Here is an 18547-nt window from a genome sequence, read left to right as displayed (position 1 = left end):
CTTTTGGTTTGTGGAGTGAGGTTCCTTATTTCTTGTAAAAAATTTCAGTAGCATATTTCTTCCACCATGAAAGACATTATCTTTTATTGTCAATAAAAGAGACAGTGTAGTGTTTTAAAAATGGTAACAAACATAGGATAGACCTTCAGTTTGTGTCCTGCAAAAGGTTAAAAGTTCTCCATGAATTCAATTCTTGAGATGTAGGAAGGCAGTTTCAGAATGCCTGAGCTATATATGAGACAAAGCCCATTGTTAATGGCTAGATCATGGAATTACTGAAAACTATTCCTTGCATTGGACTTCCACATAGTTTCAGTTATCCATGTCTCATGGCTGTGAACCTGACCAGTATGTCACAACACAGCATCTCAGCCACAGGGCAGATGGGTGAGTTATAGATGAGTTGGTGCAAACACTAGTTCCAAGCCTGGTGAGCTGGAAACAAAATAGTCTGGTCTGCTTATTTGGAGCCAGTTGCATTATTTTCTAATAAGTACATGTCATGTGACTCAAGGAAACACTTCAAACACAATACTAGATCTCTCTTGTTCATATATTTATGTTGAAAATTCTTTTCTCTTGGGGCCAGGCTTACCTCACTATGCAATCCAAGCAGCAATCAGGCAGCTTTAAGTATGGCCCTTGCAACACGTTTCATTGTCAGGTTAAAACAAACTTTAAAAAACTACACAAAGGTTACTGGAGATTTTTCTCCCTGAAGCTGCTCTGTGTTTGGGATGATTTTATGATCATTTTGTAAAACCACTACATCATGGCCTGTTTTAAACATTATAACTTGAGCTGTTTCTGCTGAAATTGACTCAAACATTTTCTCTTCACAGGTATGAGAAAAATCTTGTGTTTGCCCAGCGTTGGGGAATTAGAAAAGGGATAGTGATGGGATTCTTTACTGGATTCGTGTGGTGTCTCATCTTTTTGTGTTATGCACTGGCCTTCTGGTACGGCTCCACACTTGTCCTGGATGAAGGAGAATATACACCAGGAACCGTCATCCAGGTACCTCGGACTTATTGACCGAGACATAGCATTTCCTTCTGGTATCTCAGAAAAGTCCATGGATTAGATGTGTTTTTATTACTTTGGTGTCTTCAGGAAAAAAGCATCAATGATTTTATGGAGTCTGTCTATGGAAACAAGTAATACCTTAATTTTTTTTTATTTCCATAAATTTTTTGGGAAACAGGTGGTATTTGGTTACATGAGTAAGTCCTTTTATCCTTCACTCCCTTCCTACCCTTTTCTGCTGAGTTCCCAAAGTCCATTGTATCATTCTTATGCCTTTGCATCCTCATAGCTTAGCTTCCACTTATGACTGAGAACATGCAATATTTGGTTTTCCATTCCTAAGTTACTTCACTTAGAATAACACTCTCCAATCCCATCCAGGTTGCTGAGAATGCCATTAATTCATTCCTTTTATTGCTGAGTAGTATTCTGTCATATATATATATATGTAATTATATATATCTGTGTATATATATACATATATGTTATATATATATCACAGTTTCTTTATCCATTTGTTGATTGATGGGCATTTGGGCTAGTTCCACAGTTCTGCAATTGTAAATTGTGCTGCTATAAACATGCGTGTGAAAGTATCTCTTTTGTGTAACGACTTCTTTTCCTCTGGGTAGATACCCAGTAGTGGGATTGCTGAATCAAATGGTAGTTCTATGTTCAGTTCTTTAAGGAATCTCCATACTGTTTTCCATAGTTGTTGTACTAGTTTACATTCCCACCAGCAGTGTAGAAGTGTTCCTTTTCACCACATCCATGCCAACATCTATTATGTTTTGATTGTTTTATTATAGCCATTCTTGCAAGATTAAGGTGGTATCACATTGTGGTTTTTTGTATTTCCCTGATCATTAGTGATGTTGAGCATTTTTTTCATATGTTTGTTGGTCATTTGTATATCTTCTTCTGAGAATTGTCTATTCATGTCCTTAGCCCACTTTTTGAGTTTATTGTAGATTCCGGATATTAGTCTTTTGTAGGATGTGTAGATTGTGAAGATTTTCTCCCATCCTGTGGGTTGTCTGTTTACTCGCTGACTGTTCCTTATGCTGTGAAAAAGCTCTTTAGTTTAATTAAGTCTCACCTATTTATCTTTGTTTTTATTGCATTAGCTTTTGGGTTCTTGGTCATGAAATCTTTGCCTAAGCCAAAGTCTAGAAGGGCTTTTCCAACGTTACCTTCTAGAAATTTTATAAAGAAACAAGTAATACTTATACATTTTATAGTAAAGAGATGCTAAACATTTGAATCGTTGAGACCAGCAATTTAATAATTTCAAATTAACTGAAGACTTTATAGCTATGAAATGATGATTTTCTGATGAGTCCAAAAGAAAATATGCCATGAAAATGTAAAGTCAGTGGTCTCTCAGCTAAAAATTAACAGCTCATATAACTGAGCTTTATGACAGTCCAAGATACATACTAATAAATGTATTTGTGAAACATAATGAGTTACTAAAATGCCAGGTCAATAACATCCTTAACAGAACAGGTACTACAAATGTACTTTACTGCTCACTTGTGCTAAAGTAGCTAATGCCTTTAATTTTCATTGTCTTTCCAGTTATTCATTCAATAAGTAATTATTCAGCATCTACTATGTGCCAGACACTTAGAAAATGCAGGGGATTCAACAATGAGCAAAGGAAATGTGGTTTTTTGTTTTTGTTTTTGTTTTTGTTTTTGCCTCAATGGGATTTACAGTTTAATGGAGAAGACAAGCAATAAATCAGTAACTATGTAAATGAACACAGACAAATAGAGATGTGCTATAGAGGACAGAGAACCTTGACAGTGAATAGCAGGATAACCAGGTGTGGCTGGGGTCCAGGAAGGCTTCTTATCCTGCTCCCTCTCCCAAGGCCTTTCCTCCTTAGCTTATGGCTCTCTCTTGTTGCAGTTGGACTCTGATTATTGTTTGAATTCTCAGCTAAATGCTACTTTACCAGTCAGGCCTTTTACGCTCACCCATTTTTTATTCTCTTTTGTGATCTGCTGTACTTTTTTTCAAAGCACTTGTGTGACATTGGATATTTGCATTTATTGACACTTGTGCCCACCCCTTCCCACCCTCAGACAGTAAGATCTATGAGGCCAGGGAAACAAAAAATGAAATATTTGTTTCATTTGGCCTGCAAGTAGATGGGGAGTAGTTTTATATCAAATTCTTAAGTAAAATTTTTTAGCTCCAGATTCTGGGTAGAGCAAACAATGAAAAATATCAAAACCTTGTACACCAGAAATTTGCTAGCTGAAAGCTTAAAATTCAAAACCTACTGCTTTAAGATAAATACATTACCAGGGAAAATTGAGTAGGATTTTGATTTGCAAATGGAAGTGATTATCAGAGGTCAAACCATAATCATTCCAAGCCATGGACTTTATTTCATTAAGAATATGATAATACACAAAGAACAACTTTTTCAATTCAGTTTATCTTTGCAACATGAACAGCTGACATTTTTTGAATTTGTTAAAGAAAATAAATATGATAATACAGATTAGTGTGTTTTGTAAACTTTAAAGAGATAGTATGGATGGGAAGTGTTACCAATTTTATAATTTAACCACTTCTTAACAACTTAGATACAGTTTTTGCAGATTGGAAAAGCCACTGAAGTATTGCAGGTCCAGATTTTAACCATAGTCCCTTGTCTTTATTGATCCAATTCCTCCTAAGAACTTTGACATTTACCAAAATAGGGATATCAGTAGTTGGCTTTAGTCCCAGCTGCTTATACATACTTTCTATGCAAGAAGGCAAGCATTGAGAAAACTTATTTTTCCTTTTGTTCCATGCCTACAAGGAGAGGACAGAGGTATACAATAATAATGGTTCAGAGGGAAAAGTGAATTGGTAAATTGAAAATCAAATAATACACAATTCCAACTGGAAGCACTTGAATAAAAATCCCTTTGGTAACTCTCTATAGTAGGAATCCAATTTTATGTCCCTCATCTTTAAATTTCCTGCCCATTGTACAGTGAGCTACTCTATCTTTTGTAAATAATTTATTCTTTCAACTGATATTTCTTGAGTCCTTGCTATGTGCAGACATGGCATACTATGGGTCTCTAACATTTTAATCAACTAATTATTAACCTGTTACTCCCAACGTCTTTCTGTAAGCCTCTGCTTATATCTCAAGAGAAAATTTCCTTTGGGAAGATGAAATGCATCCTTTAACACTATATTCCTTGCTCTCTCTCTCTTCTCTCTCTCTCTCGCTCGCTCTCTCTCTCAGGTCTTGGCCAAACTTCTGAGCAGCAAACTATGAAGGCTGAGTGTGCGTGGGCTGAGTTGAGTGTTTTAATCCACAAAACTAATTAACGGTTTGGTTAATCCAGTACATTTTGTGATACACAAAATCGTTACTGGCTGCATGGTAATTGGGCATAAATGGTAAGTAGTTCACATAAGTGACTATAATTAGTATCACTTGTGCACAGAGAAAAAATGCACTCTGTGGTCTGGTAGGAAAAGATGAAGGGGACCTGAATGGTGCAGAAGGTTGTTCTTTCATGACCCTCTTGAGTTTCAGAATTCATTAATAAAAATAATCACATAATGGAGAGTGACATTCATTCAGTATATACAAAGTGTCAAGCACTGAGTGATGTATTATGTAATAAAATTACTGCATGTAATGCTCTCAATCTCATTCTGTAATTGGTGTCATTATACTACCACTTAAAAATGAAATTGAAGCCATGAGGTCAAGAAATATTGAGAGGGATTTGAACTCAGGTCTCCCTGACTTTGGGGCCTACCTGTTAACCACTGTTTTCCTGCCTCTGACTTTGTCTTCCCAGGGGCCACAGACCCCTTTTTCTCCAGCACACCCATAGCTTAATTATTCCACAGCAGTCTCCCTTCCCATCTCTCTGTCTACCCTACTTCTGCTGTTCACAGGGCTAAAGAATATGATGTTGAGTGACAAGTGATGGCTTATTGGGATGTTGCTAGCTACTGTGATGATTTGGGAATGTGCTTTTGTCCTGTCTCACTCACTCCTCCCCATCTAGAGAGCCGTTCAAAGAGTTGGACCCCAAACTTCAATTTAGGCCTCCATTCAGCCAGGAGTCAGCAAACTATGGTCGACAGGCCAAATCCAGCTCACTGCCTGTTTTTATAAATAACATTTTACTGGGACAGAGCCACAGTCACTTATTTACATATGCTGTGGTTGCTTTTATACTACATAGCAGAGTTGAGTAATTACTTCAGAGCCCATATGGCCTGAAAAACCTTAAATATTTATTTGGCCCTTTTGCAGAAAATGTTTGCTGGCCCTGGATCTAGGGCAAATGGAAGGTTCCTTTGCTGAGGTAGGAAGACCTCTGATGCGTGTGGTCTTAAACTAAATTGGACCATAAGAAGTGTTCTATCTGCTTCCTTTACCATCTCCTAAGTGTGGGACCTCAATACTTTCTTCACTGTCAGCAGCATCATCACCACCATTGAAGTGACTAGCACTGGATTAATCATCTTTACACACATTATCTCATTTGATCCTGTAATAATCCTATGAAATATATGCTATCATTATCCCTGTGTTGTAGATGAAGAAATGGGGGCTTGAAAGATTACATAATCTGCCTATGGGAGGAACCACCTGCCATAATTGAGGAAAAGGAGATGAAGAGATAATTTTTGTCCCTATGCATAGGCTGGGACTCTAGGGATAAAGCGTGAGTGCGCTAACCCACAACCCATGTAGGGCAGCCCCGGCCCTGTTAATCATCCTAATGTGTGGAATGAAGAGGTTACTGAAGAGGGAGAGACAGGGCTGAGAGGCTCTGAGACTTTCCACGGTTCAGACACTCCAGGCACAAGGAAAAAAGAGAAGCAGGAGAGACTCGGGCAATTTGCCCCAATGTGATACAACAAATGGGAAGGGTCTGGCCTATAAAAACCATCACAGACCAGGATCTTTGATTACCTGAAAAAGACTACATTCATGCAGGGCCATTCTTTGACTTGGCAGTAGACTGTGGCCAATGAAACATCCTCTATGCAAGTCACAAGAGTAGGACCATTCTTTGGTTGACAGGGTAGAGAGGAGGAGACTGGTATTCCTTCTGGAGGCCAACTTGAGGATTTGCCTCATTGTCTCTTCCTCACCTTTATAAACAGTGCTGATATTAATAAAAACAGAGTGCTATTTGGTAGGAACATCTGGACATGATCAGGTAGCCTTCCCCTAAGGTAATGAGATGACTGCATTGGTGAGTCAAAGAACAGCTGCCCCAAGTCTGCACAGGAACCTGACCACTCCACCTGCATGTAGCCAGCAACAGGTGAGTCTGGGAGCTAGGTAGAATGGCACTCAAAAGCCTGGATTCAAATTCTGCTCTACTACTTATGACATGTTGTAACCTAGTGAAAATTAGGAGCCTCCATACCTGTCTGTTCACTCTTTTGTAAGGATGAAATGAAATAATATAGATAAAACACTTAGAAACATAACTGTTATTATTGTTATTATTACTGTTATTCATAGTAGTTGCAGTAGTTATCCCAGTGACTACTATAATAGTAGCATTAGCATAGCGGTAACAACAGTAGCAGGTTGGTTTTGCATGTACCAGCCTCTAGAATAGTCAGGCTGATCTTAGTGTCTGTATTGTTTTTGGCAACCCTTTAACCAGAAAATCACTATAAGGCTGATTACATAATGAATTCAATTATCAAATCACTATTAAAGTCCACTTTGGGTCTACATGCTACCTTGCTTAGACTTCTTACTCATTTCAAAACAGTTCTACTTTGTAGAAGAGTAATATTCAGTAAAAAATAAAGTGGTCTTTTAAATCATAACAGTGGAAAAATTGGAGATGCTTTACAGAACAAAAACTATTTTGGGTATTTCCAAACAGTCAAAGAGCTAGCTTTTGAACCCACAGAAGAGAATTTCTGATAACTCTCTGAGTTAACATGGATGACCCAAATGATAGTAATTAGTATTTACACATTAACAAAAACACATGAAAAATCTCTCTCTCTTTTCATTTCAGATTTTCCTCAGTGTCATAGTAGGAGCTTTAAATCTTGGCAATGCCTCTCCTTGTTTGGAAGCCTTTGCAACTGGACGTGCAGCAGCCACCAGCATTTTTGAGACAATAGACAGGGTATGTAAAAGCCAAAAGTAAAGGCGATTAACAGGCGGCGGATGGGGCTGGGGCACAGAATGAACTCCTGAAGAATTTACCTTAATGTTAAAAATATAAGAAGCTATCACAAGGCCCTTAATTCAGCAACACTTATTAAATGCTATCATGTGCTGGTGCCAATTCTTTTTTTTTTTTTTTTTTGAGATGGAGTTTCGCTCTTGTTGCCCAGGCTGGAGTGCAGTGGCACAATCTCGGCTCACTGCAACCCCCCGCCTCCCGGGTTCAAGCGATTCTCCTGCCTCAAGGGAGTGAATGCAACAGGGAACTAGAACAAGTAAGACCCCTGTTCTTTACTCATGCTGGGAGAGGACAGGCAGTAAAGAAGTATGCACATTCAAAGATAAGAAATAGCAGAGTGGTAAGTAAATAAAGGAAATAAAACAGGGCAATGTGACAGCGACTGGAGTGGGAGAAGGAGTCTTTAAGTTGGGTGGTGGTGACAGCATCTCTGAGGAGGTAGCATTTGAGCGGAGAACTGAAGGAGAGTCAGCCATGCAAAGGGGGATTGGAGGGGGTGGGGCATGGGAAGTAAGAGCAGAGATGGCATTCATGGAAGAGAGGCCCCCAGGTTGGAAAAGGCTGCTGATTTAAAGAAACTGAAATAAGCCCAGTGCAACTGAATAGAGTGAACAGGGGGCAGAGGCTGGAGGCATGGGAAGGGCCATACCATGCAGGACTTCAAGGCCATGTCCATAAAATTCGCTTGTCTTCTAAATATGGCAAAAAGGGATTTTACTGGTTAGTCTGTGGAAGCACACTGGAGGCCAAGCTAGGGAGCCAAAATCCAAGAACAGGCCAGGCATGGTGGCTCTTGTCTGTAATCCCAATACTTTGGGAGGCCAAGGTGGGTGGGTTGCCTGAGCCCAGGAGTTCAAGACCAGCCTGGGAAACGTGGTGAAAACCTGTCTCTACTAAGAACACAAAAATTAGCCCGCCAAGATGGCATGTGCCTGTAGTCCCAGCTATTCAAGAGGCTGAGGTGGGAGGATCACCTGAGCCCAGGGTGGCCGAGGCTGCAGTGAGCCATGATTGCGCCACTGCACTCCAGCCTGGGCAACAGACTGAGAACCTGTCTCAAAAAACAAACAAACAGAAAACCAAGAACAGAAGGGGAAGTTGGCAATCTTTTGTTGTTTCTCTTTGAAAAAAAAAAAAAAATGCCCTGAGCTGAGTCCAAAGCAAGCCCTGGAAATCCAGAGGTGATTTGTGGGTTCCCTGAACCTGTTTGGTTCACTGTCCCCTGTTTGATACTCTTTCGCCAAACAGTGAAGTTGTAACCTACTAAGGAAGTGACTCATTGCTTTATCTGTTTTATAATTTGGGGTTTCATATATTGGAGTACAGAGAGATTGTTGAAAACCACATAAAAATGTTCATTGATGGCCAGGCATGGTGGCTCACACCTGTAATCCCAGCACTTTGGGAGGCCAAGTCAGGAGGATAGCTTGAGCCCAGGAGTTTGAGACAAGCCTGGGCAACCCTGTCTCTACAAAAAATTTAAAAAGTAGCCGGGTGTGGTGGCACATGCCTATAGTCCCAACTAGTCAGGAAGTTGACACAGGAGGATGGCCTACGCCCAGGAGTTTGAAGATGCAGTGAGCTATGATCACACCACTGCACTCTGGCCTGGGTGACAGAGTGAAACCGTGTCTCTGAAAAAAAAAAAAAAGTTGATTTATTCAAATTCTACCTTTTTCTTAAGGTTGTTATATGCTCAAATAAGATGATGACTCTAAAAGTGCCCTGAAACTAAAAAATTAAGGCATTTAAAAATTATTTATTATCTTTATTAGCAACCCAATAAGGAGGTAGATTACATTATACTTCTCAACAGAGCTAACATGATTGATATGGTTTGGCTTTATGTCCCCATCCAAATCTTATCTTGAACTGTAATCCTTATGTGTCGAGGGACAGACCTGGTGGGAAGTCATTGGATCATAGGAGCATTTTCTCCCATGCTGTTCTTGTGATAGTGAGGGAGTTCTTATGAGATCTGACGGTTTAAAAGTGGCAGTTTCCCCTATGTGCTCTCTCTCCTGCCACCATGTAAGACATGCTTTGTTTCCCCTTTGCCTTCAACCATGGTTGTACGTTTCCTGAGGCCTCCCCAGCCATTTGGAACTGTGAATCAATTAAAACTCTTTTCTTTCTAAATTACCCAGTCTCAGGTATTCTTTATAGTGGTGTGAAAATGGACTAATACAGTGATGAATTTCCATCACTAGTTATGGACAAGGGAAGAAGATGATGCTGGAGTGTTCTGGTAGAAGGAAGAGGCCCTCACTTTTGTCTGATTAACCAGAGTGGTTAAATTCTAGATTGGGCTTGTTTCTAGCAGAAGAGGTGAAATTCAGGACAACAATTGAAAGTTGGTAGCATTTGAACACATCATTTAGGAACACTCAGTTTTAATCATCATCTACCATGGATACTCAAAAGAATACCCTTGGACCCCAGATTGGTTGACTAGTTGCATGGTCTTAGAAACTTAATCTCTCTGCAATTCCTCCGCTTCTTCAACTGAAAAATGGGCATATCACCAGTCTAGTTTGGTGATGGTGACAATTATGTAAATAAAAGTATAAAAACACCTAGTACATTGTCTCCTATATTATCTTAGTAATATAGTAATATATAATATATAATAATATTGTTAACATATTATACATTTATAATAATACAACATATTATGTATTATATATGTATTATTATATAATAGCACATATTATATAATATCTCAGTAATAACACGATAAATAATAGCAATTAAATAAATTAATTAAATATGTATTATGTTAATATATAATATCTCAGTAATATCTCAGTAAGTAGTGATTATTCTCACTATTATTAATAAACATTTAATGTGTAAACATCTTTGGCATATCTCTGCAATGTTTTATCTGGTTGTTGTTCTAAGTAAATTCAAATTAAGACACATGCAAACTAAGAGGCACAATAAATGTATACATCTTCATTTGAATTTACCCATAAAACAGCAACAACCAGATAAAACATTGCAGAGATACGCCAAAGATGTTTCTTATTTGAATTTACAATTTGAATTGAGTTGTGCATCTTAGTTCGAGTTTACACTGTGTCCCTTTTGTATTTCACTCCAGAAACCCATCATTGACTGCATGTCAGAAGATGGTTACAAGTTGGATCGAATCAAGGGTGAAATTGAATTCCATAATGTGACCTTCCACTATCCTTCCAGACCAGAGGTGAAGGTGAGTGCTGGTCTTTTCCCCAGAACAATAGATGTTTTCTTCTTCGATGATTTATTTGCATAACCACAAATTGCTCATTTTCTGAAGCTTGACTCAGTTCCCAGGAATAGGGAATGGAGGTGTCTTTCTCTGAAATTATCCTCGGGTGTTGGCTTATCTCAGGCAACAGACCGCATTCCTTTGTGATAACCATAATGTGCAAATCCCCTGGTTGGGACACAGTCTGTCAGTACATTCAGGCTAAATGAACTCTATGACGCTCTGTTGAAATGAGTGGCAGGTCCTGTCTTTCTGTGCAAGTGCTAGGTAAATGACAAGGCAATTAGAACAATCAAGAAGCACAGGTTCTTCCCAACCTTCGTAGAGACTGCAGAAAGTGGAAGACAGTGAGTATAGGGTATGAAGTGGCAAAGGAAAGCTGCCATTATGTAGGTTTTTACTTCCCATCTGTAAATTCACTAGGTCACTGCATCAGCCCTTATAGGAAGGTATCCTTGTGATATTATGCTCATGTGTCTTGTTCAGGGCACATGGTGAAAAAAATTATTTCCTGCCTTTAAATTATCTTTACAGGCAATTTACTCTACAAGAAAATTAGGATCTACTACCCCTGAATAAATTGGCTTGAAATTAGACTAATTCCTCATTTTCAACAGAGTATCTCTAGCCACTCTCTCTTAATAATATTTCTGTTATCTGCACAGAACTAAATCCCATTTTGTTAGCCTAACTTAATTCTGACACCACATACCTATCATATATATATATGATATATATATCATTCTCTCTTTGAATATATGAATATATACAGAGAGAAGGTAAACATATATATATATAATGCAGGTAAATATTTATATAATATTTGTAATATATAATACATAAATATATGATATGTAAATATTTATATATTTATCTATAAATATTTTAAATATAAAAATATTTAAATATTTATATATTTATCTATATTTTATATCTATATATACATACCTACATTATCGGTATGTAGGTAAATATAAATATATCTATAAATATATATAACAAATGTACAAATATAGGTGTATATCTCTATTTACCTTCATTATATACATAAATATATAAAACATAAGTAAATATATATTCTGATTACATACTTAAAGTATATTTTTATTATCTATTACATATGTACCTAAACATCAAATGTTATAACATATGTAAAGGTGCTTTGTAAGCTATGAATTACAAAGTAATACATACTCAGTAAATATTTTTGAATGGATAGCTAAAACTTATATTAAGTTGGTGGAAAGTAATTGCGGCTTTTGCCATTACTTTTAATAGCGAAATAAAATCTTCTTACTTAAACCTATATGTATTTATTCATAGTAGAAGTATGTTTTTAACCCTCTGTGTGCCACATTGTACTGGTGCTATAATGATAAAAAAGCACATTTGATGCCTGCTTGCTCTGGGAGCTTACAGTCCAATACAGGCCAGTAAGTGAAAATGTATTTGCAAGTTTGACTCCTAGTATGACATGAAAGGCGTGAGGTTTTGTGACACAGAGGACCCCAAACCACATTTTTCCATAATCAGTACAAAAATCACCTCTTAACTGGTGAAAATATTTGACAAATAGTTATGAATTAGATTCTCATTCTTTCCTCACAAGACCTACTAGCCAGCATTCAGCCTCTACCTAGCAAACACACCGTGTGTATTTATTAAGTAAGTTTATTCAAATGGTATGTTCATACACCATACACGTGAAGGACGGCTTAAAATCTGCAAATTTCCTTACTGTTAATCCATGATCAGTAAATTAGTACTATATTTCTAACTTAATGTTTTTTTTTCTTTAACTAATTGGCATAGTCTCCTTATCCTAGTATGTCAGGAGTATTTTAAATTAGATTTTGGAACACAATTTTAAAAGTTAACATGTCTTATTTACTTCACCTGTGTTAATGTGCATCATTTCATTTCTTGGTCATGGCTCTCAGTTAAATAATTAAGTAATGTGCTAAATGCCAAAACCTCATCCTTGCCAATGTTTTCTTTTGCTGGTTGTTGATGGATTTCAGTGGACGTTGCTTTAGGGGCATACATAAACGCACACACAGACACCGAGTATCAACACAAAGCATCTGCACCTGTAGCCTAATTGTTTGATTTGGTAAACAGTGACAATCTGAACTTTGCTGTTTTCTTTCTTCTCCAGATTCTAAATGACCTCAACATGGTCATTAAACCAGGGGAAATGACAGCTCTGGTAGGACCCAGTGGAGCTGGAAAAAGTACAGCACTGCAACTCATCCAGCGATTCTATGACCCCTGTGAAGGAATGGTGGGTGTCTTCCAGAAACTCCTCAATACATGGGGACAGTAAAGTGCAAATGGCAGTATATTGATCAAACAGAAAGGTGTAGCATACATTGAGACTGTCCTGGCATGCAGAGTTAACTTAATGATTTGTTACTGAATTGATGGGACACCCTCCCTACATGGTAACAGTGTTCAATGAATAACCAGTCAATTCCATTCACTGTATAATGTAACTGAATGTGCAGATACAGTCAGATGTGGCATAGCAACATTTCAGTCAGTGATTGATTTCATATATGATAGTGGTTCCATAAGATTATAATGGAACATATATAGAAATCAGATATATGTTACTTGATGTTGGCATTGCAGCTCAAGTTAAGAGAAATGATTGATATTTAGTAATGGTGCTAGGACATTTGGAAATATATATATATATATATATACCATCTAAATTTGTGTAACTACGCTGTGATGTTTGCCAGTGATGAAACCGCCTAAGGACACATTTCTCAGAACGTATCCCCATCGCTTAGCTATGCATAACTGTACATTTAAAATGTTATTGCTGCCTCTTCAGTGAACTATCTATTCCACTTTTTTCTTTGTATTATAACGAAAATATTATTGTGTCCTTAAGTTCTCCAAACACTAAATATAGGAATAATAACAGGGCTTGAAATTAAGAGAGAGCAGTCCTAAGAAACTAAGAAAAATGAGTATTAGTAATTGCCATTTATTTATCACATATTATGTGTTAGATACTTTATTAAAATGATTACTTATTGTCACAATGACCCCCAAAGGTATATAGGCCCATTTGACAAACAAGGAAGCAGAGAGTCAGAGAGATGGAAACTTGTCTAGGGTCATTCATCAGGTAAATGACCAAGTCAGGATTGAATCCAGGTGTGTTGGGTTCCAAAGTCCATGCTCTTTTCACTCTGTCTCAAAATTATTCTTGTCAGAGTCTCCTTGATGCCTTGAGACAGAATCATTTAACTATTTAATGGCTTCAACAAAATGAGTTCTCTATCATGCAATAATATTACACAGGCATGGCAAACATAACAGAGTTTTCCTTTTTCACAGACATCTCATCTCTGATTGGGTATTCTTTACTACCTACCACCATAACTGCACTCTGAATATATAGAAATCATAGTTTCTTGATGTAAGATTTTTACATTTTTACTAATAGTGATTTTTATTTGCTCCCACTGATAGTTTCACTTGCTTTTTAACAGCAAAGTGTTATTTGATGAATCTGGCCAGAAAGTAAGACTTGACTATAAATCATATATACAAGATAGGGATCATTGTTTATTTTTATTGTATCTTTTGGGTCCATTTTTGTCAAAAGTCAAAAGATATAAAAATATTTAAAATATAGTGAATAACTGACTCTTTACTGGAATCAAAAATTTGTCCATTCCTGGGCCAATGGTGTTAAATTCAGTGAACTTTATTTACATCATTTATGTTTCTACAATGAATTGTTCTGCAGCTATACTTGATTTCAATTACATGTTATCATCCTTATATAAAGAACCACATTTCAAGAGGAATTGTCTCCATTAGAATCTTATTGGCCTCTATTTTTTCTGCCCATTGGTCAAGTATGACATAATATTACGATTCGGAATCCTGAAAGATTCCAAAAGTTGTGATGTTGTGCCCATGCTCTCTAGGTGACCGTGGATGGCCATGACATTCGCTCTCTTAACATTCAGTGGCTTAGAGATCAGATTGGGATAGTGGAGCAAGAGCCAGTTCTGTTCTCTACCACCATTGCAGAAAATATTCGCTATGGCAGAGAAGATGCAACAATGGAAGACATAGTCCAAGCTGCCAAGGAGGCCAATGCCTACAACTTCATCATGGACCTGCCACAGGTACCCATAGCCATACATTCCTGGGAGAAACCAAGAGGTCATAGAAGGAAAAAAAGTTGCACAATTATACACATTTCTTTTCGTATGATTCCCGAGTCATTAAATTCTTAAGCCGTGTTTTAGTTTCATGCCTGAAAAAGTACCATGAGTGTTTCCTTTCATTTGAAAATGCATTGTTTTTATGTTCAAATCTATCGAAAAAGGAGGTTTTCTTTTGAAAAGCTCCCTTTGTTGGTAATATATTAAACATCTACCAAACTGGGGAACTATCTTTTTTAAAATTCCTTTGACATAGATCCAATGTCCTTATTCCTTTTATTAAGCATTTGTCTAAGTAGATGCTAAATGTCATGTGGCAATAACTTGCACAATAATCTCATGACAGCTACTCTTATAATTTTCTTACGCTTAGGCAGCTAATATTGTGTCAAAAACAATTCTTTATATATCTCCATTCTAAGCAACAACTGCAAAAACCAACTCCTCAGCATTATACTCAAATGGATTTTGCCACCGATGGCCTGCTAAGTCAAAGAAGAGTTATTATAAAGAGTTAACACGTATATGGTTCTTACTACATACCAGGCACTGTTCTAAGCACTTCACATCTATTAACTTATTAAACCCTCACAACAACCCTGTTAAGCAGCTAATATCATTATCTCCACCTACAGATGGAAAACTGAGGTTCTAAGAGGTCAAATAGCTTGCTCAAGATTATACAGCAAGTAAGTGGGAAAGACAAAGTTCGTACTGAGGTGGTCTGCCTTCAGAGTCAGTGATCTTGAACACTTCCCCTTCAGCCTTCTAAATTCTCTTTATGAACAGGATTGCAGCTGTGGCTACGATATAGCCTAATAGTTAAAGAGTATAAAGCTTTAGAATCAGACTACCTTGATACAAATCCCAGCTTCTCTATTTACAAGCTTTATGAACTTTCTCAAGTTACTTTAATTCTTTGGGCCCAGTGTTTCCTTATTCATCAGTTGCAAATAGCAGCACCTGCCTCATAAGGTATCTATCAGAACTAAAAGAAATGTTATGTGTAAAAAGCTCAGTACCGTGCTTTATTCGTGGTAGAGGCTCAATTCGTGTTGGTTAGTAATAAGCAAGATAAGTGTCTGACCGCTAACACCTAATTATTAGATTCCAATGTTGTGCTAGGCCTGTGAGATAATCAGTAACCATCTTCTGTCAATGATAATCCTTATAAAGCTAGTTTGACCTTTTATTCATAACATAGAAACAGCCTTTGCATTGTGTTTTGCTGTGTTGTCTAACAAGAGAAAAGAGACAAAGATTTGCTCTGTGCTTTAATCCTCTAAGATAGATATTTAGGACCGTGACCAATTTTTATTTTGGTTGAAAAATCTTATTTGAAGTTGAGCTAAAGAGGAACACTTACATAGCCTAGTAAACCCTGGAATAAAAGCATAAAATTTCTTTATTTCACACATAAATATTGATTAGACAATAACCCGTCTGGGAAAGGGATATTTCTTTCAGTGGAATTTGGAGCAGTGAAAATTCGTGCTTGAGAAGAAAGCTATAATAGAAAGGACATTGTAGTGGATCACTGTCAGAAGCCATCAAATTCTTTTCCCTTCATGACTGGTGTCACCTTCCATCTAGCAATTTGACACCCTTGTTGGAGAAGGAGGAGGCCAGATGAGTGGCGGCCAGAAACAAAGGGTAGCCATCGCCAGAGCCCTCATCCGAAATCCCAAGATTCTGCTTTTGGACATGGCCACCTCAGCTCTGGACAATGAGAGTGAAGCCATGGTGCAAGAAGCACTGAGTAAGGTTTGTGGAAGTCTTAGTCCATTTTACAGGTCCATGTGGAAATGCTTGTGCTGCTGCAGGAAAGGCAGATCCTTGTGGGGTGGGAGGGATGGGAGTAGTTGACACTACATGGGTTCATGCATCTAGTCTGATTGTTTAGAAAATATTAGCTGACTACAATCTTCCTCACAGTTGAACAGAAGAAAGTTATAATTTGTTTCCAAAAGCTACACATGTAAAAGTTTAAATCTTGTTAAGACTAGCTTATGATATTTTTTAAGTTACCTAAAAAAATTTTTTTAGCTGTTGATTAATGGCAGCAACAGGGCCAGTGTGTGTTGGGGTTTATGGCTGCAAGAAAATGTGCTGGCCTTTTCTAATGTCTGCACAGCCTATTTAAGAATATTCCCAGGGACCAAGGATCTAACTTTCCTATGGATTCTGAAATGATCCAAAGGTCAGTGTCAGCTCTGTCTCACAGTTTTGTTTAATGGTGCACTGTACATTCTTACAGATTCAGCATGGGCACACAATCATTTCAGTTGCTCATCGCTTGTCTACGGTCAGAGCTGCAGATACCATCATTGGTTTTGAACACGGTGCTGCAGTGGAAAGAGGCACCCATGAAGAATTATTGGAAAGGAAAGGTGTCTACTTCACTCTAGTGACTTTGCAAAGCCAGGGAAATCAAGCCCTTAATGAAGAGGACATAAAGGGCAAGTGCTTTTTCCCTATACTTGTACGTTATATTAAATAGTTAATATCTATAGTGCTTTATGGTTTTCCATGTATTTTAATACTCACTGTTCTCCCAACAACCCTGGCAGGCATTATATAGACGGTAAAGGAAACAACTGAAGCTCAGGAAGCTAAGCTATCTGATCAAGTTATAGCACTAAAACCAAGGCTTCTAACTTTCAATTCCATCCCCTCTTTTTTTTTTTTTTACCCTGTGCAAATAGAAGAGGCTTCCTAGAGTGTGTTCCGCACACAATAGAAGCTTCATGCTTATCGGCTGAGTGAATCAATCAATGACAAGAAAGTATAATACTTATTTTCAAACGTAGATAGATACTTCAGGTTCTAGTGCACCTTCTTTTTTATCAGTCTGAATTTTCAGACTTGGTGGTTACCCCAGTCTAAATTAACCAACCACTCTAAACTTTCTCCACCATTTCACTCCATTAGGTGTAACTACTATACACATTTAACATGTGAGGGTTATTCTGAATAGACTTTTGAAAAGTTTAGTGCTTCTATCATTTTTTTTTTGCTACTTCTGATGGACTTCTCTTAAACTTTTTATAATTTATGCTAAAAAAAATACCTGTTTCTGTGGAGGTAACAAGCTATTGTATGGTTTAAATGACTCAGTCTTGTCGAGTATTTTGAAATTTTTTATTAGAATCTGCAGGACAAGCCCCGAGTTTTATTTATTGCAATAAAGTTAACAGAATGTTTTGGCATTAGACATAGTAATTATATTCTAAGCAAACATAGTAAAGAATTCTACTTAGATATGGTTCTGTTTATTGTATATACTAAAAAATTGCTCATGGTGTGTTGTGTAGATGCAACTGAAGATGACATGCTTGCGAGGACCTTTAGCAGAGGGAGCTACCAGGATAGTTTAAGGTAAGCTCAAGCCATAGGGCAGATTTCAAGGTTTCCAAATATTCTGAGGAGTCCTCTGTCGTCATAATCCTCAGAGAATATCTCAGGTACAACAAGGAAACTCTGAGTAGACAGCCAGGTCTTGTCAAATATGAACATGCAAATGATCCTTGGTTGCTATATTGACATTTCTCTCCCCAATTCATGGTTTTTTTATTTAGCTTCTCATCTTATTGGGGATAAGGGTTGCAATGGAGATGGTTTATGGTTAAAATATTGCGTATTGAGCTTAGAAAGGGGACTTCTTTTTTAAAAAAAAAAAAAATCTGTGTTTAGTGTTCCTCTGCTCCAAGCTAACTGTGGTATGAAACACTGTCTTATATGGAGGTCAAGTTCATGCCTTTAGCTCCACTCTTTAATCTACTGAGCTGCAATGGAATTACAAACACTTCTGCTCCCAGAGTAACCCATCTGAAGTCAAATCATTCCTTAACTAGATGAAA

At 37.4% G+C, this 18547-nt stretch overlaps 1 protein-coding gene across 1 annotated transcript in view; it reads left to right on the top strand.

Annotated features, from left to right (window-relative positions):
* Positions 1–18547, top strand: part of ABCB11 (ATP binding cassette subfamily B member 11) — a 183684-nt gene that overhangs the window by 118317 nt on the left and 46820 nt on the right. Inside the window, exons 11-18 of the mRNA XM_054549455.2 lie at positions 843–1017; positions 7062–7175; positions 10342–10452; positions 12650–12775; positions 14445–14648; positions 16281–16451; positions 16945–17146; positions 18002–18065. Of these exons, the coding sequence (XP_054405430.2) occupies positions 843–1017; positions 7062–7175; positions 10342–10452; positions 12650–12775; positions 14445–14648; positions 16281–16451; positions 16945–17146; positions 18002–18065 (1167 nt within the window). The remainder of the gene's footprint in view (positions 1–842; positions 1018–7061; positions 7176–10341; positions 10453–12649; positions 12776–14444; positions 14649–16280; positions 16452–16944; positions 17147–18001; positions 18066–18547) is intronic.

The sequence above is a fragment of the Pongo abelii genome, chromosome 11 (assembly GCF_028885655.2).
Source record: "Pongo abelii isolate AG06213 chromosome 11, NHGRI_mPonAbe1-v2.0_pri, whole genome shotgun sequence".
Lineage (NCBI taxonomy): Eukaryota > Metazoa > Chordata > Mammalia > Primates > Hominidae > Pongo > Pongo abelii.
This window is presented reverse-complemented; position numbering and strand designations above follow the sequence as displayed.